Genomic DNA, 26,232 nt, shown 5'->3' on the forward strand with positions numbered 1-26,232 from the left:
CAGAAATGTATACAACAGCATGATCACCATATTAAACACCTGCTCAGATTTGACTCTGTAGCAGAACTTAGTCACATCTGAAAACTTGAAATTTAAGAAGATATTAGGAGCTCAGTTGCAAGCAGAGTTAATTATAGCACATGATGTAGATTGTGGGTTAGAAAATAATTGAAAATAGAGATATTGCTTTAAGAGAAACAAAATAAGATTTTTCACTTGTACCTTAAAAAATACAATGTTAAAAGGTCAATATATTATTTCTGACTTTTAAAAATGTAAGTAATGTAGTAAGATCAATGGTTAATGTGGTAAATACAGCAGGCTTGACTGGGTCAGGGCTGAGTTCACATATTCTCAGAGTAGGGAGTGATGTTTCTTGGGAGGTGAATCAAAGTCCACATTTCAAGCATGTAGATGTTGATAGATTCCGATAAACACTCACCCAGGTCCACCTCAACTTTGCATCTACTTCAACCGAGAAATAGGTGGCACAATGGTAAAGAATATACCTGCCAACACAGGAGATGAGGGTTCAATCCCTGGATCAGGAAGATCCCCTGGAGACAAAAATGGCAACCTTCTCCAGTATTCTTATCTGAGGAATCCCACTGACAGAGTAACTTGGTGGGCTACAGTCCATGGGGTGACAAAGAGTCAGACACGATTGAGCAATTACACACCCTGTGTACAACTGGGAAATAGTTTTAACCTTGATTATCCCTCACATGTTTGGGTGTATAAGGAAAACATGGAAAACAACTTTATTTATCCCCAATGCCAATTGAGAAATCAGTAGAAATATAATATAACAAATACTTTGGTAAATATTTTTCAGGCACGTAGTACATTCCTTCCTTTCTCTCTGCCCTCCTTTTATTTCTCTCTTTCTTTCTACATTAAAAAAAGTGTATCTGTGGTCACACTTTTCTATTTTTGTAATATAATCAGTCTAGAACAGTTATACTTACATAAAGAACTTCCTATTCTACATTTTTTAAATTAAAAAATCTACAGAAAAGTAAATGTGAATTCATTAAACTTCAAATATTTGAAAAGACCCAAAGATCATAAAAATTTCAGAGAGTAAGAAAAATATCAAATGTAAATAAATACAGCAGAATTTTTTAAAAAAGAAACCTGTATTTTGATATAAACATGGGGGTGTCTATGGTACCCAATTCTGACTTCACTTTTAAAGTATTTATTTTAGAAAATGAAATAATTCTGTCCTGATTTTGTGGTCCAAAATATAGATTGTCTTTCTTCTCCATTGAGTCAATTCTCACCCTCTTTTATCTGAATTTGACCTACAATCTTTTATTTTTCCTGGAACACATCAAAATGTTTCAGGATTAGACATTACACAAGTGAAATGGATACATTTCTAAATTTGCTTATCCTGTTTAGTTTTGACAAATATAAACTTGCTCTCCTACTTGAGGTAACAAGAGCTGGAGAAAATAAATATTTAAAATATATATTAGTGAAAATGGCACAACTATTTAAAGTATTTAAAATAATCATATGTGATATTTCCATAGAATAATCCATTAGTCCAATCTCCTAAATAATCCCAAAGTGACATGAATTCCTCCACAGAATGAATGTCTATAGAGAGTAATCCATGGAAGACAGACAAGCCTCTTGTCATTTGTAGCCTTAATCCATTGCCTAGAGCATGAAAAGTCCTCAGGATAACAAGTGTGGGAATCAGTAAAATCAACATTATTTTTGGATTTTATTTTCTTAACAATACTGACTGATCAATAGGCTTGTGGGAAGTGACAAATACAATACCGTCTATTTGATGAATCAATCTAATGGAGTAGACATGGAATTCCTCCTCCCCTTCACCCATTCTCCCCCCTTTAAATCCTTTTCATTCTCTTCCTCCTCCTCCTCCTCCGCCTACTCTCAGGCAAATACAGACACACACACAGACACACACACACTTGTGCACACAGAGAGAGCTGCTCTTTCTCTATTGGTCTGTAGACATTAAGTAATGAAAGCTGTCCTGACAATCCTCAGATCATTTTTTTTTTTTTTTACGTATGAATACTAAACCACTTTCAATGAGTGTTCATGTTTTTAATAGCAAACTCACCTTCTCCTTTCAGCCAAGTAATTTCCGTATTATTGGAACAGTCCTCTCCTCTGTATTTCTAACCTGTGTGTTGTACCTGGGGTTGGAGGAGGGTGCAAATTAGAGAGAGTTGGGGAATATAAAGGGAAAATTCTTTGATTTTTATGCACCCTTCCTACATACACACACACACACACACACACACACACACACACAATCCTATATGGATATCAACTCTGAGAAAAACTGAAAGAAAAATAGAAAAGGAAATTTAAACACCTCAGACATGCCTATTTAGGAAAGAATTAGTGGTATTTGTATGACTGCATAAATACACGTGTGTCCACAGAAAATTTAGTAACCCTTCACCAGCTCATGAAGACACAGAGATACTCTTTTTATGTTGGTCCTTGACACTCAGCAGGGACTTTTGTGAACTTTGTCATCTTTCTCTGCCCTTTAAAGCAAAACTAGGGAAGTGGCTTTAATTAATGAGATGTGATGCATTGGAAACGTTAGCCAGAGCATTCCAGAAGCTGAAAAACCATAGATGTTTTTAAATTCTGAGTATCCTTTTGAGAATCCCTTGTTGTAATTTATAATTCTCAGTGGACCTATATTTGTCTCGAACTGATTGTTGAAATGGGCTTTACTAGGAATTTCTTCCCTGAAATTGCAGTGGGGCGGGGGAGGGGGTGGTTGATCCAAGGGGGTTTGTTGGGAGAAGGGAACAATCGCTAACAAGGCTTTAAAACCTTCAGTGGTTAAAGTTATACTGATGAAAAGGATAGACATATATATGCATATCTACATATGTATACAGGCGTAAACATACATATACACATACACCACACAAGTTCAAGCAGAATTATATAATGAGCATGAGTTGTAAATTATGTAGGTAGCAGAATTCAGATTGTTTTCTCAAAATTGCACCTAAAAATGGCTATAAAACAACGCTTGCCTCGGGAAGTAAATTTATAGCTACATGCCTTTCACAGGCACGCTGGAGGGTTCTGCTCCCGGCTCTAATCTCTACGAGATGTTTTTTGCATGTGTTGTGTGACACGAGGGAAGGGGAGTGGGTTGAGCTTGCCTGTTCTCCCATTGTCAGCCAGTCTAGTGAGTGTTGGGAAAACCTGTCTGTGGGATCTCGTGTCATCTCTCCCTACATGTGTACAGGAAAAGTCCGCGCTGCTCACGGTTCCTCTCTCTCTCTCTCTCTTTCTCTCTCTCTCTCTCTGTTTCCCTTTCATTCTGCTTCCCCGGAGCCGGAGCCGAATGAAGCAGGGAACAGGATTAGAGTCCGCCAGCTATCAGAAGAACCTAGATAAAAGGAACTGCTTCTTAAGCACCACTGCAGCAGCCTTGTTTTTTTTTTTTTTTTTTTTTTTGTTTTTTTTTTTTTCCACACAACAGTTGTGCCTCATTATCCGGTGCCTGGCTCGATTTTTTTTTTTTTTGGAGGGTTTGAAGTTTCTGTGCTTCAGTGACTGTTGCAGAAGAAGAGGTGTTAGTGTTGCCTGGAGGTCTTGATTGTCTGCATTTATGAATGAAACTGACCTAAATCACCTGTTACCTCCAGTTTCCAGATTGTTTGAACTTCTCTGGCCGCACAATACAGGACAGGAGGCTGAAGCAGCATAGGACCAACAGTGTCTGCAGCATGGGCTGGTTCGCTAGGATTGTCTGTCTTTTCTGGGGAGTATTACTTACAGCAAGAGCAAACTATCAAAATGGGAAAAACAATGTGCCAAGACTGAAATTATCCTACAAAGGTAAGTTTTTCTTTTCCTTTTATTCGGCTAGCTTTCTAATGCCCCGCTGCCCCCTGCCTTTTTATTCCTTGAACTCCCTCCCAACCCAAACCTTAAAACCTTGAGTTTAACCTGAGAAACCTTTGTGATTGTGTGGGTCTTTTGGAGATGATTGAAACACTTTTTTTTTCTTTATAAAATCATGCCTTCTGTTGGATATATGACAATTTAAATGCAAACAAAGAGCATTTAATTACATTTGCAGAAAAGAGCTGAATGCCTGGTAAATACAGATCCGTATATGTGATCATATATCCTGTTAATTTTTCTCACTCTTCTCCTGTTAAAATATTTTTTAAAACCACTGTTGCAACAATGGTCTCTTTGTATATGTGTATGCCTCACATATAATAATTGTTATGATAAATTTTATATTTTCTTAGTTTTAGACAGTAAATGGTTAATTGTTGTCATGAATATTCAGTTTGTTCAAATCTGACAATCAGATGCTTAACATAAGCAGTAGATCCTGGTTTGCCAAGAGAATATAAACTGGAAAGCACAGACTAGTTTTTCTACAGTGTTATGATTATACAAAAGACTGTGTATTTGGCTAATTGGTATAAAGCTAAAACGTTTGAAATATAATGTTATTTGACTCTTATGTACTTGAGTGAGAACTGAAGAGATACTACTTTCTAGTTGTACAGCTAGTTGTGTGAACTTCTTTTCAAAACAAAGTATAAATTTAAGAAGGGGATTAAAAAGCCTTATCACATGGTTGGTCTGGTTACAGTTTAATATATATGCTGTTTTTTAATGAGGATTTTAAAGAAAATATTTGTTCTACAATTGTTTAGATAGATTTTATAGACAGATGTGTAAAATCATGCTAATGTAAATTCTAACATGATGTATATAAATTTAATGGAAAAAAATATTTATATAGTGAGATATTATTAAAATGGAATTGAAGATTAAACTGTTTTAACTCAAGTAGTTTTACTCCCTAAGGTGTTGCTTTCTTATGATTCTCAAATTTCTACAATTGGGGGTGGGGCAGTGAGAAGCTTCAATTATATTCTGTTTTTAGCCTGTAATATGAAAGAAAATTATTGAACCTCTCTGTAGAAATGTCTGTCTGCTGTACATTACCTGATGCCAGAAAACATATTCTTTAATTTTCACATGATGGGCAACATCTCTTTCTGAATACTCTAGGGTGAATGAGGACCACAAATAAGAAAGACAGCTGTAATTTTCACACTTTTGGATTAGAAAATTAAACACCTATTAATGTGTTTATTTAGATTTATTACATAAATAAAATACATTGAATTGGAGACTATATTTTGGTATAATTTTTTGGTTGTTAAAAGGAGAATGAATTTTAAACGTTAGCAAGCAAAATTGCAATTATATTTATATAAGATTTTTTTTTAAAATAGTAAGCATTAAATATTTAATTAAATTCCAGGTATATCTTTATATAGTAGCTGTCTTTAAATTATTTACCTAGTATATGATATTATGATATCTCTGTTTTTGTCAGTTTTTGCTTTCTGTTTTTATTCTCTGAGAGTAGTCCATCCAGTAATTCTTAGGTTGATGGTCCAGTTTCTCCAAGTTTATATTTCTTATGAGTGAGTTTTGCATACAAGTTTAGTTCCTGAAGATGTAAATAAATATATGCTATAATTTTGGAATAAGTTTGACATGACATGCCCTTTTAAAATCTGCTGTATTTTAAGATACTTGTCTAAGTGCTAAATAAATTATAAAATTGAGAATTATGTTTATTTATTTTGCAATAATTTTATTTCCATGTTAATGGATTACTCTCCATTAATAGAAGAGGCACCAGTTTTTCCACATATTAGAAGATAGCATTTCATTAGAATAGTCTTTTGTTATACACAATGCTTTAAACTTGTCTAAATGAAGTGAGCTGTATATATTGACAAGATGTGTACATTTGACACTGTGTTTATGAGCTCTTCTTACTAACGGTATCCATTAGACTTATTCTGCTTTCCTTTAAACCAAAAGCTGCCTTACAACTACATAACAATTCTATTGATGTACCTAGAGCTTGACAATTTGGTAAAACAACCTGTGAAATGAACAGCAAAAGGAATAAAAGGGATTGCCCAAGCAATTTTCTTCTATCATTTTATTGATACATCATTACCTTTTTTCTCTATATGTAGACTTGTTTTGCCAAAGCAACTGTCTGGTAACCAATTGTCAGTACTTTGTTATTAAACTATAAGAGAGATTTTTTTTTAGCTCCTTCTTTTTCCTCCTTAATTAGATGTCAAACATGGTTAAAACATTCACTGCTTTGCCCCTAAAAATATTCTAGCATGATTCATGAAGAGTTAAATCCCTGCCAACTCTAATTTCCCATGGTCACTTGTTTTCAAAGATCCACCATTAAGTTAACTCTCTCATTGCTCAGGTTGCCAAGACAAAAACTTTCAGGCAATCACTGTGCTTACTTTCTACTTGTCATCTTGTCTGATAGGAGGTAAAAGAGATTTGATATGTTAAGTGAGAGAGAAAAAGAAGTAAAAAAATAAGAAGTCAGACTTTGTAGTAGATGTATATACATATCTAATAAGTTACCTCTTTATTTTCTAGGGAAAAGTAATAGAATAGATGTTTTCAGGACCATGTGGAGAAGTGATAATATTAGCAAAATGGGGTATGCTCACTTTTCCTCTGAACCAATCTGATTTAGAATCCTTGTGGGGGAAGCAAATGTGAGAACTCTATAAATCTCAGCAGTCACATACAAATTATCCTCCAGAAACACTCAGTCAGAGATAGTTTTCCCTTCCTTGAATTCATATAACATAGCTAAAATGTTATAATTATTATTTTTAAAATCAGTCCATAACTGTTTATTTCCCCTACAAAACTAGTGAAATTTCACTTTTCCCATGAAATACCAGAATATCATAAAATTTTCCTTTTGGAGTGTGTGGTACAGTGAAGACTTCAGAAAAACCTATGGAAATCACAAGCAAATAAATTAGGTTTGAGGTTTTAAACAAATGACAAATGTTCCATCACTCAATGCAATGAGCTTTTCCAGGACATTGTGTGCTTGAGTTTTAGTAGAAATCAAAGACATATGCAAGTCTGAATATGATGGTGATCATGTGAATCCAAAGATTAAATCAGTTCCTTTAACTTTACCTACAATAGAAGACTTAGTAAATAGTACTTAAATAAATAGTAGATTTTTCAGAAGCTTTCTTCTCATATTTTGTAAAGATTTCTTTTCACAGTCAAATTGTATAATTATTGTAAGAAAGGGATTATTAGATAAGTAAAAATTCTCAAACATATATTTCAGATATATGATGATGTTAAACTAAACATTATGAATCAGAATTTGCAAAACATTTTTTATTTGCCATTATTCAATACAATATGACCACTTCAAAATTTAGCTAGTATGAATAATGATTTACTAATTAAACTAGTTGACTTTTCAGAGATTTTGATTACTACTAACAAAGCACAAACATATATGCACATATATGTATATATGAATAGATAAATATATATTCAGGGCAAAATTTATATTAATATTTTAGAGTTAATAAAAGCAATCTTGGTAAGTTGTAATAAAATGCTGTATAATAAAATTTATATTGGTTTAAAAGACAGTCACACGTTAAATTAAATGTATATGTATTTTAGTGGGCATGAACTTTTTGAGTCTCAGGAAAACCTTTCAGAAATATCTCAAGTATTCAATAATAGTATAAGATGGAATTTGCCTTGTATTGGAAATCTCCTCAGAGATAAAATGGAATGTGTCTATGAAAAGTAAGGGTAATATATAAATATTTTCACAGAGCAAAGATGTTATAAATTCTCTGCAATACCTTTTCTCCAATAGTCACTGCATATTTGGCATCAGGTCTCCTTTTTGCTGATTCTCATTTAGCGTGGTCTTTCCTTTCCAAATTCTATTAACTGTAAAAATCATCTTTTGATTCTGAAATCTTCAATTTAAGCACATGGAAAAGTTGAACTTTTTACTTATCTACTCAACAAGTATACCCATGCAGAATGATAAAAAAATCAAAATAAAATGCCCAGTCTCACATCTTGTGATTCAGTGTTGATCAGGTCATATGAGAGCTGGTAAAAGTCTCAAGTTGAGGCTTCCCTGTTTATAGCAGCAACCAGATTCAGTGTAACTTTAGCAAGTAAGAAAATGACTGAGACCACAAATCCATCCCATGTAAGACTAATGCACCAACATTTGATAATGAGAGGCAGTCTTTAATAACTTAAGGAAACCTGAATACTGAAGAGATGAATTTTCCAATTCTAACTTTTTCAGGTTGTTGTTTCTTTTTATATAAATTATATTTCCTAAACTCAATTATTGTCAGTGATATGAAGTACCTAAATATTTAGGTAACTAGATAGAAGTATAGATATAACTATAACTGATTTTTCTTTTTCTTATTTTTAATTAACATACGTCAGTCACACATGATTTAAAAATATGTTGTGATTTTCTGTCAATTATATTTAAATTCTATATTTAAGAACAAATGCTACTGAAGGATTTGTCAGGAATAAATTTAATTTGAATCAATTCATACAATTGCATATGTTCCCAGTAACAAATAAAAGTTAAACTGTTGGTTACAGAGCATAATCCCTTTATGTTTAGTGTGAGTATATAATTGTATTTCAGATGTGAGCTTTGATAACTTATAAAGTTATCAAAAATTTAAAGTCAGCTGTAAAAGATTTTGTGGCTTAATTTCTTATCCTCATTTTTCTCATTTAAAAACTTCAGCTACACACCTATGTATCACAGGTACGAAAATCATAATATCATACACACCTTTACATCTTTTTGGTGAATTGTAAAATCTAAAATCAGGCTATTTTAAATGAAATTTATATTTGAGCATGTTCTAATCATCTAGTATGAAGTAAAAATTTAATTAATATTTATGTAGCAATATTCATTTATAAAGTCATGATATTATATCATAGCCATATATTAATTGACAAAGACATTGTATTTCATCATTAAAAAGAAACTGATAAAATGATCCATTAATGCAAAGATGTAAGTAAAATCTCCAAAATATATGACATATCTAAGTTTAGTTCATGCAATGAAAGCTTATTTTAAAAAGGCCAGCAGTTGTAAACGTAAATTAGAATCAGTGGGTCTTGGGATGAATTTTACCCATCAAGACTTCTAAGGTGCTGTTTAAAGGAATTACCATGCTTTGCAGTTCTATGCTTCTGCTAATAGGTGGCACTAGCAATTTGTGACAGTTCTTTCATTTAGTTTGGAAAATGGGCAGGCTGCTAAGACAAGTCCACACAGAGTAATGTGGGGAGGCCAAACTTGGAAAAACTGGAGTAAGAGTCAAGCTTGCACAAAGTAGAAGCATTAGTTAGAATAGGATTTGCTACAGAGTTTGATGTGCTGTTTGCGTTTGTTAGTACACGAGTGAGTGAGTAACTGAAAGTCACTCAGTTGTGTCCGACTCTTTGTGACCCCATGGACTATACAGTCCATGGAATGCTCCAGGCCAGAGTACTGGAGTAGGTAGCCTTTCCCTTCTCCAGGGGATCTTCCCAACACAGGGATCAAACCCAGGTCTCCCACATTGCAGGCAGATTCTTTACCAGCTGAGCCATTCTAACCCTTAAAAAATAAATTGTTATAACCAATAAATAAATAAATAATGTAATTTAACTTAAATGAGAATTTACATGTGAAATTGATCTGTAAAGTGTAAACAGCATGAGTGAAGTAGTGGTATGAACAATCAGAATGATGAAAGGACAGTGTCCTGTAGATATACATAATATATATATGTGTGTGTATGTGTATACATATATATAATTATTTTAAGCCTGAATTATAAAATGGGCTTAACAGGAATAAGCCTGCCTGCCTGTGGCCCATTATTGCCATCATTTACAATTGGAGAGTAGCTAGTTGAGAAAGTAAAATAATGTTTAGAAAATTATAATCAGTATATTTTAAAAGAATGACTCCTTTAGATTTGTAGGTTGTTTTAAATTATTATCATAATTAAACATACCAAAGAATCAATAAATTCTATCTGACCCAAATAAGTCTAAATGTCTCCAGTTACTATCTCTTCTATTGCCAAGACATAAACATCAGTATAAATAGAGAAATTACCCACTATTTCCAAACAGTAACAAAGCTGGACTCTGTCAAACTGAGGATAAGAGGATATACAATTTATATTTGAATTAGGGAATGAAGATAAGCAAAAATAAAATTCTGTTGATACATATGAAGAATGAATTGGTCTTAGTATTTAATACAAGCTTAGAGTAAAACTGAAAGGAGCCACAAATTTAGGGAGTTTTGTCATCTCCTGAATGAGTCATTAAACCTACATTTCCAGGTTTCTTTTAGTTGAAGAGAGATGGCATGACAAACAATGTTGACCAAACCTTTACAGTAACTTAATTTGTCGCCACAATCATAAACATGTCTTTGGATAAAATATAGCATCACCCCCTTGAGTCTTCCTCAGCAAGCTAAATGAAGCTTAGTTCTATTAAATATGTCCAATGAGTTCTTTAGTCTGTAAAACTACTTACGTGGATCATCTTTTTCGTGTCAGATTGAGAATTTCTCACGGGCAGTTTTGTATGATTGTGTATCATTATAGTCTCAAACGGTGGCACAGTCACTCATGGAATGAACTTGTTCCTCCTCATGTATACGTTGTTTCTAAACACAAAATATACCTGTTTATAAATGAGTACAAAATTTAAAAAATTTAATAATTCGTTATAAGTGAATTGTGCATTGTAACATGGTAGAGAAAGTAAATTCTGTGCCAGATACTAGCATAGGAGGATATCAGAGGAGGCATTCTGATGTGCACAAAGAGCAGCTGCCGTTGCTGCCTCGAAGTCGCTTCAGTCATATCCAACTGTGCAACGCCATAGACGGCAGCCCACCAGGCTCCCCCATCCCTGGAATTCTCCAGGCAAGGACACTGGAGCGGGTTGCCATTTCCTTCTCCAATGCATGAAAGTGAAAAGTGAAAGTGAAGTCGCTCAGTCGTGTCCGATTCTTCGTGACCCAATGGACTGCAGCCCACCAGGCTCCTCCGTCCATAGGATTTTCCAGGCAAGAGTCCTGGAGTGGGGTGCCATTGCCTTCTCTGACAAAGAACAGTGGTGTCTCCCCTGAGCCAAGCATCAGGAAGACCACTGGAGAAGAGCATGGGAACCCCCTCCAGTATTCTTGCCTGGAGAATCCTATAGACAGTGGAGCCTGGCAGGCTACAGTCCATAGGGTCGCAGAGTCAGATACAACTGAAGCGACTGAGCGCAATGAGCCAAGCTTATTTCAGCACTGAATCAGAAAGTGTCTAGGGCAATCTTTGTTTGCCTGCAAGTAGGAGATAGTATTTAATAATACATGCATCTTTGACCATTCTAGGAGGAAAATTATTTCATTTCTTTCAACAAATACCTGATTTTCCTTATTATTGTTTCTCAGTATACACAGCCAGTAAACAAAGTGAGTGAGATGATTCTAAAACCAAAAGTGGTCAAAGATAAAACGTCTCATTATCACTCTCACTGAATCTGAAACTTTGTGTAGAACAAACCAGTCCTACCAAACAAAGTTGAAAATATAATCATTTAAAAGTTTAAATTGACTATATTCCACCATCCATACTTTTGGGACAATTCTGGCTTTGCTCTTGACAGTTTGCCAAGATTAGTTTTGCAGAGTCTTCCTTATAAGTTTCCTCTTATCCTTGATTCCAGTCACCCAGAGCTGCAGTTACTCATTGCCCCTTGCTTTCCATTTCCAACTCAGCCTCTGGCTTTGTGTTCTATAGCCTGAGACCACTGCCTATGTCCACCCCCAGCCCTTGCTCCCAAGCCCCTCCTGCCCAGAAGAGTAGACATGAAAGGAAAGAGCCACAGGAGTCTTTGTTGAAGTGAGAATGTACAAAATGTGTGCACAGTCAACTGCTTAAGATCCCAGTCTTATATAATTGAGAGAATGAGAGATAATGGTAGGCTACTTTCCTTAGTCAACAGCTAGAACTGGACATGGAACAACAGACTGGTTCCAAATAGGAAAAGGAATATGTCAAGGCTGTATATTGTCACCCTGCTTTATTTAACTTCTATGCAGAGTACATCATGAGAAACGCTGGGCTTGAAGAAGCACAAGCTGGAATCAAGATTGCTGGGAGAAATATCAATAACCTCAGATATGCAGATGACACCCCCCTTATGGCAGAAAGTGAAGAGGAACTAAAAAGCCTCTTGATGAAAATGAAAGAGGAGAGTGAAAAAGTTGGCTTAAAGCTCAACATTCAGAAAATGAAGATCATGGCATCTGGTCCCATCACTTCAAGGCAGGTTGATAGGGAAATGGTGGAAACAGTGTCAGACTTTATTTTGGGGGGCTCCAAAATCACTGCAGATGGTGACTGCAGCCATGAAATTAAAAGGCACTTACTCCTTGGAAGAAAAGTTATGACCAGCCTAGATAGCATATTCAAAAGCAGAGACATTACTTTGCCAACAAAGATCCATCTAGTCAAGGCTATGGTTTTTCCAGTGGTCATGTATGGATGTGAGAGTTGGACTGTGAAGAAAGCTGAGCACTGAAGAATTGATGCTTTTGAACTGTGGTGTTGGAGAAGACTCTTGAGAGTCCCTTGGACTGCAAGGAGATCCAACCAGTCCATCCTAAAAAGATCAGTCCTAGGTGTTCATTGGAAGGACTGATGCTGAAACTGAAACTCCAATACTTTGGTCACCTCATGTAAAGAGTTGACTCATTGGAAAAGACTCTGATGCTGGGAGGGATTGGGGGCAGGAGGAGGAAGGGACGACAGAAGATGAGATGGTTGGATGGCATCACTGACTAGATGCACATGAGTTTGAGTGAACTCTGGGAGATGGTGATGGACAGGGAGGCCTGGCATCCTGTGATTCATGGGGTCACAAAAAGTCGGACACGACTGAGTGACTGAACTGAACTGAACTTCCTTAGTCCACTTGAAGGTCTATAATTGAGATGTAGAGTATAAATTAATGTTCAGTGCTTGACTTTACAGTCTTATAAATATATGTTAATCTTGTGACAAGGTAGACATATCAATAGGAAAGGAAATAATATGACTACCCAGAGTGCTGTTACATACAATCATGATTACTCATGTTTAAAAATGATTGAGTCCTAGTCCAGATCCTTCACACTATATTTGGGGAAAGCCAAAACAAAGTTCTTTATGCCTGACATCAAATCAAAACTTTACAAGCACTTATGAGTCTTTATAATATGTGCAGAAATTTAAATTTCTATCTTCAAATTTGAAATGTCAAGAGAATGAACTCTGCTCTGTTGTAGTCATCCTTTAAGAATCAGTTTAAATGAATGTAGGTTTTCACGGCACCCCACTCCAGTACGCTTGCCTGGAAAATCTCATGGACGGAGGAGCCTGGTGGACTGCAGTCCACGGGGTCATGAAGAGTCGGACACGACTGAGCGACTTCACTTTCACTTTCCACTTTCATGCATTGGAGAAGAAAATGGCAACCCACTCCAGTATTCTTGCCTGGAGAATCCCAGGGACGGGGGAGCCTGGTGGGCTGCTGTCTATGGGGTCGCACAGAGTCAGACATGACTGAAGCAACTTAGCAGCAACAGCAGGTTTTCATTAACTGTGAAAACTTCAATTGTTTGCCAAAATGTTATTATAAATGATAAGCATTTCTTACTTGTATTTTATATGTAAGACAAACACAGAAAACCATGTGAGGCAACGAACAGATTTCTTCATAAATAAATAGATTCTTGGATTAAAGTGAATATAATGGGACTTCAGAGAAAGGTGGTATCACACCTAGCTAAAAACTTCAGGGAGTTTTGTAAAATAAGGCATAAGGAAGGTGGACCTTAAAAACAAGAAGTCTGTGAGAAGGCAGAGGTAGAGAAAAGTGATAATTACCACCATCTAAAAGTACTTGGAGGTGTTGATTTTTAGGAAAGCAATTTATTTTATATAGTATGTAATAATAGTTTTATACATATTAATTCAAATGTGATATGGAAACAAGTTTGTCCTTTAACAAGGGGAACTTAAAGCTGTAGCATGTCAAGCCAGGAATGTCAAGGAGTTAACAGGTGTTTGCCAATGTTTGACTGAAAATGATAGCAAGACAGACAAGTGCACATCCTTGAAAGACTTTTCCGTGGTGGTCACAGTGGTCATTTGGGCCTATCTGTCTCTCCTTTGAGATTTGTCTATAAAATATATGAGACAAATTTGTTTTTAGCCAGTGGAAAAAAAAAGAAAGTTGTGTTTGAAAACACCGTATAGAAAATACCGTGACTATAGTTTCTTGAAATTATAAAATATACTGGGTTAGAATGCAGGTTTCGTCTTGTTCTCCTAGTTAATTCCTTTTTTTTTTTTTCTGTTTTGCTCTATGATTTGTATAATCAATCCACCAACAAGTTTTGAAAAGAGCATGCATGCTAAGTCATTTCAGTCACGTTTTTGTTCAGTTGTTACGTTGTGTCCAACTCTTTGAGACCCTATGGACTATAGCCTGCCAGGCTCCTCTGTCCATGGGATTCTCCAGGCAAGAATACTGAAGTGAATACCATGCCCTCCTCCAGGGGATCTTCCTAACATAGGGATCAAACCCATATCTTTTGTCTCCTGTACTGGCAGGCAGATTCTTTACCACTAGTGCCACCTGGGAAGCCCTTGAAAAGAGCAATTGCTATCCTATAAATCATATTTGTTTTTAATATCAAGACATCCATATCATCTATATGATGAACCTCAGGGATTAAATTGTTCCCTTGACTGTGTGTTCCTGTTATGTGCCATATACCTTTAAGTCTGAAGTCATATACTGCACACATTTTGATTTGCTTAGTACTTTTATTATTCAGGATGTTTCTCTGACTCATTTAAGAAAAAAAACTTGGTTTCAAAACAAACAGGCTAGTAAAATCTTGAAGCCATTCATAATATATTAGAAAAAATTGTAGATTCATGGTATTTTGCAAAATACAAAATGCAGAAAGTGTTATTCTAGAATTTTGGTTATAATAGAATAATCCCTTGTACTTGTGGAATTATGTATTGATGAAATGCTACACAAATCACTGTGTTTATATACAGTCCATATGTATGTGAATCCATAACAAATACAAGAAAAGTTAAACCAAATGATTATTTTTCTAAATAATGGTTTAGAAATTCTCCACATCATGGTTGAGAATTATGAAAAATGAAATGCCAATCACTAGAACACAGATTGAGACAAAAGGCATGGGAGACCCTCTCTCTTTGCTCAGTGGCTGGTCTTGAGTGGTTCAGAATTGGCCATAATCTTTTTTTTCTTTAACTTTTTATTTTATATCAGAATAGAGTTGATTAACAATGTTGTGATAGTTCCAGATGGACACCAAAGTGAGTCAGTTATATGTATACCTGTATCTATTTTTCAAATTTCTTTTCCCCTTAGGTTGTTAAACAACATTGAACAGAGTTCTCTGTGCTGTACAGTAGGTCCTTGTTGGTTATTTATTTTAAATACAACAGTGTGTACATGCCAGTCCCAAAGTCCCTCACCATCTCTTCCCTCCACCTGGCCATAATCTTCTGTCCTTTAATAGTTGACCTTACCTGAGTGTCTTCTGCTGTGCAATGCTGCTGTTCTCTGTTCTCTCGTAGGCACTAGTACATTGGGAAGTCGCCAAGGTGCCCCTTTCAATAGTCCTTCCATTGAGGCTTCTCAGCATCTTGGCTCCAGGTCATGTAGTGTCTTTGCTGTAAAAGCAGGCATACGGTGTTTTCACTCTCAGGGCCTTCTACCTCCAGAGTTCAGTGTGAGCAGAACAGATCCTACTAGTAAAATAATCTTTCATCTTTCCAGATCTGAAATCATCTTTTAAACTGATTCTGGCCACCTTACTCTACCCTTTTTCTCTGGAAGTAAAAAGTCTTCAGAACTTTTTTATCCTATCTATATATCATTTCGAAAACAAAATCTGTTAATTTTCCCCTGGGAGTTTAGAGAAAGTTTTTAAGCCTCAAAAACTAAAAATCTATATATCTCTTGGGAAGAGGGTAGGAATTTTTCATTTTAGCAGGCTAATCTACAGAAATTAGATGATAATTTCTTAATTAACTAGTCTTGCCACTTTAATATTTCACTCCTGTACACATTGTTGTTGGTCAGTTGTTAAGTCGTGTCCAACTCTCTGTGACCCCATGGGCTATACCCTGCCAGGCTCCTCTGTGCATTGGATTTCTCAGGCAAGAATACTGGGATGGGTGGTCATTTCCTTCTCCAGGGGATTTTCCTAACCCAGGGATCAACCCCACATCTCCTGCAATAGCAGGCAAGTTCTTTACCACCGAGCCACCTGGGAAGCCCTCTCCTAAACAGACACATACACCTAAATCTAGACAGTGTGCTTAAACAGAGAGTGTGGATCTCATATATTTTAGTCAAAATGTCTCAACTTTCCATCAATAAAATATGCTGATTTAAGGACAAATTAATTTTCTTGCCCCTTGAGATGCAGAAGTGTCTTCCAAGTGATGACTAGGATGGGAAGCCCAGCAGAAAGCTGTCAACTGGAGAACAGGAGCCAGTGTTGCACAGGGTGCTCTTCCCAAGGCTGCCCAAACCCCTACCTGGGAAAATTATTTTCCCAGATGCTGTGAGTTCTGGGAACCAGTTGCTGAGCCAGCTTGGGGCTTTTGCATGTAAGCTGCAGTTCATGGGGTCACTATGAGTCGGACATGACTGAGCGACTTCACTTTCACTTTTCACTTTCATGCATTGGAGAAGGAAATGGCAACCCACTCCAGTGTTCTTGCCTGGAGAATTCCAGGGATGGGGGAGCCTGGTGGGCTGCCATCTCTGGGGTCGCACAGAGTCGGACACGACTGAAGCGACTTAGCAGCAGCAGCAGCTTCCACACAGCAAATGCCATAGACTGTCTGCACTAGGACCTCTCACAGGGAACTCCAACTCAACTGGTTTGTTCAAAACTGTACTCATGGTCCTCCCTGCAAAGTTACTTGTTCTCAGTTTCAGGGAATGTTGTCATTTTGTCCTAGTTATCCGTACCATTAACATCTTCGCTTTTCCCTTGCTGACTCTCCTCATATCTACCAGCTTCAGTGTTTTATGGAGTCTCCCTCTTTGGTTCATCCCTCCAATCTTTCCTATTCTCTCCTCCAGGTTAGGTCAGGCTCTTATTACTTGCCCTATTTTGGTAACAGCCACCTATAATTATCTCTTCTTTCTTTCGTTACTGAGTACAATTATTTCTGAAATTCAAATCTAATTATCCCATTCCATTTTAAAAAGTTCCTTCTGATTAAAGCCCATACTTCCTCATTTGACCTACAAGAATGCTTAACCTAAAGTAGTAGTCTAGGGCATGGAGGGAGCTATTTGGAGTTCCTGCAATGATTCACACATGAAGAAATAAATTAATGCCATAATAGTGATCATGATAATGAAAATGAAAAAGAAAGGCTGGAGATGAGACACACTGAACACATAGAAAAATTGGGTTTGGTGATTGGTTGTGTATAGGAGAATCTAGAGAACTTGAGAACAGTACATTTTAAATTCCAGCAGCTAGCAGTGAGGTACAACAATTGATAGTATTTGGAAAGTGAAACTGTCTTCACCTTGCAGCCCAGTAATGCCCCAGTATCTACTCCCTCCTCCACGTCACACCTGTGACCTTTCTGGTGGACATCCTCCCACCCCGTAAACTGTTTACTGACCCTGCCCTCTCAAACAAACATCACCTTTGTCAAGGCTTTTGAAGAGGCAGAGAAGTAGGAAACACAATATGGCCCCTGTCCTGAAGAAACTTCACATTCAGAAGGGGAAAGGACGCAGACTTCCAGCTTTGTAGGATCTCACCTGCGGTCTATCCATCTTATACTGCCAGTCAAGCACAGAGTCTTGTACATGACTGCTCCTCACTCCTGGAATGAGGTGGTTGAAGGAGTACCTGATGAGGTGGCTGGTGATCATTCCAGGTGGGAGAGCTAAGGAGCAGAGGTGAGATCACACAAATAGTAGATTTGAGAACAAAATGTAGCCTAGTTTAAGTTAAAGGGCTGTAAAGTTGAGTAGTAAAATACTTGACTGGAAGAAAAAACATTTAAGGCTGAAGAATCAGTCCAAATACTGATAAATAGTAGGGAATTTTGAAACAAGAGTTTACAGAATTTAAACTTTAGATTTGTATAACAAGTGATGAAATTATTTAGAGTTTATAAGTGAATGGCACATGCAAGGCATCACTTTAGCTTTCCTGAAACCTGAGAGTTGGCCTTCAGTTCATAATTATGGAGTCATCATCTGAGAAGTGGAAATAAGATTCTGTAACGTGACTGTAGCTCAGATTGGGCTTCACAGCCTTGTTTTCCTGATGAAGACTTCATATGTGGGGAAGTAGCTCAACTTATCTACATAGAGCAATATAGCTTCACATGTCCAGTATAAATGCAAGTTATATTGAAGAAAAATTCAGATATTTATGATTTCATGTAAAATTTTAAATTGCATTAAAAATATTCTATGTTACATACTAATTGCTTCAAACTTTCTTAGGTTTTTGGCAAAGTGTAAATTTAGAACTTCTGACAATGGGACATGCGTTTACTCTGTCATGATGTCACTATTTAGGCAAAGCAAGATATCAAAGGTGATTTTTTTATGCCAGATCACTATATTATGTGAATTTATCATTCTTTTGATCACTTTTTCTCTCTTCTCCTGGGCTGGCAAGCAGAGGGTCACCATCTTTGCATTTGATTCTAACTAGATAAAATTAGAAGCTGTGCTGTAACAGAGCAAGTACTCCTGAGACTCAAATTCCCCATTAGGCTCTCACACAGTGACCTGGAGCCATGGGGTTTGCTTACCTTCACTCCATGTTCCCCATGGTCAATAGAGTCTCAGCCTTCTTTTTCTTCCTGAGGCACCTATTCAGAACAGAATTAATGTTCCCTTTGCTCACTCTAACAGAACAGGTGTTCTCTTTCTACTATTCAACCCTATAATCCAGACAGCTTCTTGAGAAAGATTTCTAGCATAATAACAAATGAGACCAGTGAATCAAACAAATAGTTTCTTTCTGGTGCACATGAAATCTCTTTGCAAGGCAGAGTCAATGTCCCTTGTGCCCAAAGTTTCATCAAAAATGAGATTAATACTTATCTGATTGGCTTGTTCTTTAGCTGTCAAATGAGAAAACTGTCTGCTCTATGACAGTACCTCTGTTCACATCTATATGAACATTGCACACTAATTCTGAAAGAATCTGTTTAGTCTGTTCTAAGCAGATGCTATATAAGGGAATGAAATGAGTGATGGTATAGCAATTTGCTTCTTTATTACAGATCTCATTCTATAATATTGAAATGTACCATAAGTAACATATACAAAGGGTCATAGTCTCCTGAATGGATTCTCCATTTTACATATTACATCATCTTTTTCTTGCAATTTAGTTTTCTTTATAGAGCTAATAGCAGATTTATTGCATTTTCATATTTCCTAAAGAATAAAATTTCACATTCTTGGAATATACAAAATGACAGCGCATATTCAATTAAAAATTCTATACATTTGATTATATATGTTGTCATTATTTAGTATTACTAAATAGCAAGTCACGTTAAGTTTAAAGAGTTCAGGCAACTATTTGTTGGCCTTTTGAAAATTAAAATTAATAGTCTTTTCAGATTTAGCTGCTAGAATGAAAATTTCACCAGTACAAGAAGAATGAGAGCATAGCAATGAAAGTAGTGAAATTGACCCTGGCATTTTCTAGATGAGGACTCTGGCATGCTTTTTAGCTTCAGCTTGCTCTTTTCTAGCTTGGAAAGAATAGCTACTTTACAGTAGCTGTTACTGGTATATTGACAATATATGCATAAGGTGTTCAGTCAGTGCTAGATAGATAGAAGATATTCATGAACACCTAATTCCTTGAGGCAGATTAATAATTGCATAAGTTCTAGATTACAGTGTTTTTCTCATTCAGAGTAGGTATACATGCATGTAATTCTCCAGCTATTACACAGTTTGTGGGCAAAATTTGTGTATGATAATGACACAAAGAAAATCACAATTGTATTTGTAGCATTAATGGTGTGAATCTTGAAAAACGTGAAGTTTCGCAATGTCAACTGGCTGGTCAGTGTAGGGAAAGGTTGTGTGAAAAGCTACTGTTGCAAGTAAACAATTGTAAAAATAAATTGTAAAAAGTGATGTTTAACATTAGGCCTGTCAGTCTTACATAAGTGCCACTAAATATATTGGTGTTGATCCATTGCTTGTCACAGTTTTAAATGTGGACTCTCTCTGAGGTTATACATAACACTAATGATGGGGATGAAAGTAGACATGATTTTTAGATCTTCTGGCTCTGAGCCAGAAGTGAGCCATGCTGAGCAAGGAAGCACCTGTTTCTAAAGTAAGGAGTTGTCTGCATCTCACAGACTATAAGTTCCAATTTCTGTTTTGAACATGAACCAACGTGAACCAACATGAAACAATATTAAATCATTCATTTAATATTCAGTAAAATAAGCAGGAAATGACTAGTTTTATTAGCTCTTGTACTTACAGCATATCCTCTCAAATGGCGTAATGCTTGTCTTGAATATTATTTTGTTATGACTTAGACCATGAAGACACAACATCTTTCATGACAACTTAAAAAGTATTGAATCCACATAGGAATTAACACAATATTTCCATTTAATATGTCCCTGAGTCTGAATGAAACATTGTAGATATAAAGTCTGAGTCTTTTGGACCAATTCTGTGAACCACCTGTGATGGCAAATAACCCATTTGTAGGAAAGAGGATATGCAGTCACTCAAGAAAATAAACTTGCAGTCTGAAGCTAGTAAACAGAATGAAGAACACGTTGAGAGTAACTTAAAGGGGCTTTTGTCTAGCAGAAGACACTGGGAAGCCAGACTGGGAAATATAGACGTTATTAGAAGGGGAGGTGACACTAACCACAGTTGGCTTTTAACGGATTTTTCTGGAAGGCAGAATTCCTTTGGAAAACATTTTATGTCCCAACATGAATAAATTTCTGAGTTACTCTAGACAAAGATGAATTTTATTTCTTTGTGGCTTTAGCCATATTACAATGCTCGTAAACTATTTTACCTCATGCCAGACATGTGGAAGCAATCAGTATATGTAAATGATATGTGAAGGTGAGGTACAGTTTTAGCTTAAAAACTTAGACTGTCTATGGTCATAAATTATAATCACATCACAAGGAGCTACTTACCTTTTAATGGTAACTTAAATGTAAAAATAATCAGTGATAAATTCTTAAAACTGCTTGTGTTTTCTTAGTTAAGTACAATAAATGTAAAATACAGTGCTACTTTGTGCTGTTAAATTATTTTTAGGACACAACATTTAAAGGCAAATATTTTTTACCTTAAGTAATTGTTAAAATGCAAGTAGCTGGAATTAGACATAATTACGTCTATCCCTGAAAAACTACTTTTTGCTAAGGGTTACATTTAGATTAACTGCAGTTGTCCTTTATTAATATTAATCCCCCCTTTTCCGTTAACATGATATCAATTTGTTTTGCCTATAATATACTTTATATATATATATTCATATGCTTCATAACATTTCATAAATTTTGAACATATAAACCTGAATCAAATCTCGTTGCAAAGGAAATAGATATCATAAAAATAAATGTTTCCCTTTCTTTAAATTCAAAACAATGAAACTCTTAGTTTCAATATGATGGTACTGTGCCTCTTTAAAAATATTTTTACCATCTGCTCTATATAAAGCTGGATATTAAAATAACAGGAATTCAAAGTAGTGTTACTAGACACACATATACAACGAGTAGAGGGAAATAAAATAAAGTAAAATAAAATAAATCAAAGATCAGTATTAAATGTTATCATTTTTTCAATGAAAGAAACCACAAGACCATATTTTGTTAGACTGAAATCAGGTCGATATGCTCCTAATTTACTCATAGTAAAGCAAACAAAACTCATCCTAACGTAGTTCCTTGAGGGAACCAAGAAACAGTCATTATACAAAGTATTTAAATATAATTCACTGATGTAAGCAAGAAACAGTCTCCAAACCTTGGCTTTATATGTCACCCTTCATTCAACAGGCATGCATGTTCTGAGCCAGGCTCTCTGACAAACTAGGAAAGAGATAAAAGACACATTTCCATCCAGAAGGATCCTACCCTCCTGTATCAACACAGATTACTTAGAATTTACTCTATCATTGAGCTAATTAAAAAGAAATGTGGAAATTTTACAAAACAGAATCAATCCCACAGACTACATGGCAAATGCCAGTTGCTAGTTGAAGTTTATTTCCTAGTGCAATAGTAATATGAGGAGGGGAGGAATGACTAGGAATGGAGAAGCGCTGACTAAAATGCTGGATGCGAAAATTCTAAAACAAGAAGACAAATCCCTCAACTCAGATGCGTGTGCACATGTGCTGCTGTTGTTGCAGTTTGGTCTAGGGTTTTACTGTAACTCTGATTACTCAGTACATATTTCCATGTTGTTATGCTCTTGTTTCTTTAAATAGTATTCTCTTTCTCATCTAAAGAATGTTCTTTCAAAACAAACTCGTTTCAGATGATCAAGAATTTATAAGTGTAACTATGCACCAATCACTATAATGACTACTAGGTAAAGAAAAACATATAAAGTTAACCCTGATTCTCAAGAATGTGACAACATAGTGCTCACTAGTATACCAACCAATGATCAGGCAATTGGTCCATCATTTAAATATAAGTCAAATGCTATGAAGTTTAGGAGGGACAGTGGTTTGTTGATTACCTATGGTATACTATTGATTAGGGTTTCCCAGGTGACACAGTGGTAAAGAATCTGCCCGCCAGTGCAGGAGATACAAGAGATGCAGGTTTGATCCATGGGTTGGAAAGATTCCCTGGAATAGGAAATGGCAATCTACTCCAGTATTCTTCCCTGGAAAATTCCATGGACTTCAGGCTACAGTCCATGGGGGTCACAAAGAGTTGGACACATACAGACTTGCTATTGAGCATTGAGAAAATATTATTTCACAGGGAGTTAAAATTAAGCTATACTTATAAGGATGAAGAAAAATTTTGTAAAAAAGAATGAGGAAGGCCTTTTTGTTAGAAGTGCAATTCGGAGATATAAGGCATTAATGTGTATAGTTTATCTAAGAAGCCACAAAATAAATTCAAAATTAATTTAATCATTATGGAAAGGAGTAGTGGGTAGTGAGGCAATGAGGGATAATTCTGAATTTCTGATTATGTAAGTTATCAATGATGCTGTATAACCTTAGATCATTTATCGAATAAGTATTAATATGGTATTCAATGAATCACACTCTGGGACATGCACAAAGATGACATGCGTTCTGCCTAAGGAGTCTCATTTAGTGGAGAAGGTAGGCAAGTTTGTCAAAACACACATTATGAGGCAGATATGCAAAAAGTAATATATCCCAGCAAAGAATGTAAGGTATCAAAGAGGCAAAGGATCTGGAAAGTCCTCAGGTGAAAACAAGCATTTGAGGTGGACCTCAAAGAACCTTTCATAGAAAACATTCTAAGCGATGGATGTCAATAAATAATGAATAGGAGAGAAAGTGTCTGGGGTAGGTCATGATATATATATTATTTTAGTTTGCTTAAGCATATATTTTGGGCTTCCCTGGTGGCTCAGTGGTAAAGAATCCGCCAGCACTCAGGAGCTGCAGGAGATGAAGTTTTGATCCCTGGGTTGAGAATTTACCCTGGAAGAGGAAATGGCAACCCACTGCAGTACTTTTGTCTGGGAAATTCTTTGGGTTGAGGAGCCTGGTGGGCTACAGTCCATAGGGTCACAAAGAGTTGGACACAACTGAGAATATATCCTAAGTATAATTTTAAAACATCATATGAGGTATGTTCAGGTTGTTGTTTCTCACTCAGTCGTGTCCGACTCTTTATGACTCCATGGACTGCAGCATGCCAGGCTTCCCTGTCCTTCACCATCTCCCAGAGTTGCTCAGATTCATATCCATTGAATAGGTGATGCCATCCAACCATCTCATCCTCTGTCATCCCCTTCTCCTCCTGTCTTCAATCTTTCCCAGCAGCAAGGTCTTTTCTAATCTTTTCTAGGTTCCAGGTACTAATTGAATAATCATGGGCTGCTAACTTGATTTTTCTGAGCATACAACACATGACACAAAAGAATCATTCAGGAACTGTTCCATCTTTTATCCTTCAGTTTCCAATGGAAATGTTTAAATATCCAGTATAAATTACCATCATTATTTTTAATTCATATGTTAGTATATTATAGGTGCATGGCACCAAGCCCAGAACCATAATCTAGTTAGATTTGGTAGAACACAGTAGTTAAGAATGTGGTATTAGTAATCAGGAAATTGGGGCTAACATCTGATACATGGAACACTAGCAAAGTAATTGGCATGGTGAGTGCCCAATGGTTTTGCATTTTAGTAGAAAATATAGGAATGGCTCACAAAAGGAGTGATCAGGTCAAGTGATAAAAGTATATAAAAAATAAGTGTGATGGAGAACAGGGGAGACATTCCTTAGAAAGTGAGATGAGGACTGAGGAGTCAAGGAAGGGTATAAGTAAGATAAGTCAGGAGTGGAGATAGTGCTATGAGCAATTAGGTAAAACATAAGCTGTATTTGGGGAAAGAAAGGCAATTTGTTTGACTTTTCCCTCTATTGTATTAAACATAGGTTTAAATAAACTGTTTCAATCAATGTAGCTACCCTTCGTGATGTAGATACTAATTACTGTGATTGATTTTCTGTTATTATCCCTGTCTTCTGAAAAGATTGATAAGCAATGACTCAGTCAAGATGTATAAAATAGAAAAGAATTGAAAGAGCAAGATGACTCAACATCTCAATATTTGTAGCTCTCAAGAGTTGTTTGATACAATGATCTAGCCAAAAGTTTATCAAGACAGTTAAAGGGTTAGACGTAAATAAAATAAGAGTGGAATCCAAAAGAGGAAATAGATTCTATGAGGTGAATTTGGGGAAGAGGAAACTTACTTAAAATTATATTAGTTGATGCTTTATTTTTTTACATCTCTCATTCATTTGAGACAGGAAACTACTATAACTAACAAAAGTATTCAAACTATTATAAACAATATTGAATTGTTTAACCATAATACCTTCATAGAGACTTCTGAAGGTAATTTATTAAAAATGAACATAATATATATATCATATCTGAAACAAAATTTATAAAATTTGTTGTTACTAAACAATAGCTTGTTTTCATAATCTCATTAAATTTACTTTGTTATTAAACTTGTGTCTAACAGTCTGTGATTTCCTTTTAGTTCAGGAAAATAACAGAAAGTTTGACCTTATGTGACAATATTGGGCAGGTGCCATGGCTAAATAACTGAGACATTATATCATAATCATTTAAAAGAATAAAATGTGTGGCCTATCAAGGGGAACTAAAGACAGATAACCTACAAGTAGATTGTTTAGTATATATATAATGTGTCTTCCAGTAGGATACAGATCAAAATATGCTTTATAAAGCATGACAGTTACACACAGTAAAGACTGTTGTATGCCCTTTAGTTCTGCTCACAATTGTAAAGGCATTCCACTGGATTACAGCTCTATTCTTTTAACTATTTTCTCTTAAATAACTTACAGAAGAATGAGTTTTATTTGAATGAACATGTTTCATCATGTTCTTTTAACTTTTTGAAGCAGCGTTTTCTTAACTTTCCCCTTGTGTGTTCCTAATAATAGAAATACAATTCCAAAAATATCTTCAAGAAACTTGATCGTATTACTGAAGTTGTCCAGTATTATGACTGAAGGCTAGACATTATTATGCAACAATGAAGAAGGCTTAGGTGGTGCCATTTTCCACAGTTACCTTCGCTACTGAAACTGAATGTTGCACACTCTAAACTTAATGCTGCTACTAGGAAATATGACTCCAGACTGAATTATATGAATAATTTGCTAAAGTAAATCTAAATCATTGCTTTCATTTCATAAACATTGTCAGAGAGACTAGGAAATGCGAGTAAATAGGGGATACTATTATTGCTCTCTGTCAGGTTGGAAATGTCTTTTAAATGCTTAAAGAAATATTTAAGTGTTCTTAAACAAGCATATTTAAACATTGCTCTTCAGTCTTAGATTAAGCAATAGGAAGACCAGCTGTTTGCCTGGTCTACAAATACTGATTTTTCTATTATTG

General features: G+C 35.8%; 1 protein-coding gene across 1 annotated transcript in view; it reads left to right on the top strand.

Annotated features, from left to right (window-relative positions):
- Window positions 1–3,223: 3,223 nt before the first annotated feature.
- SEMA3A (semaphorin 3A) overlaps window positions 3,224–26,232 on the top strand; it is a 251,278-nt gene continuing 228,269 nt past the window's right edge. Inside the window, exon 1 of the mRNA XM_040260710.1 lies at window positions 3,224–3,864. Coding sequence (XP_040116644.1) covers window positions 3,753–3,864 — 112 coding nt within the window. The 5' untranslated portion in view covers window positions 3,224–3,752. The remainder of the gene's footprint in view (window positions 3,865–26,232) is intronic.

The sequence above is a fragment of the Oryx dammah genome, unplaced genomic scaffold (assembly GCF_014754425.2).
Source record: "Oryx dammah isolate SB20612 unplaced genomic scaffold, SCBI_Odam_1.1 HiC_scaffold_18, whole genome shotgun sequence".
NCBI lineage: Eukaryota > Metazoa > Chordata > Mammalia > Artiodactyla > Bovidae > Oryx > Oryx dammah.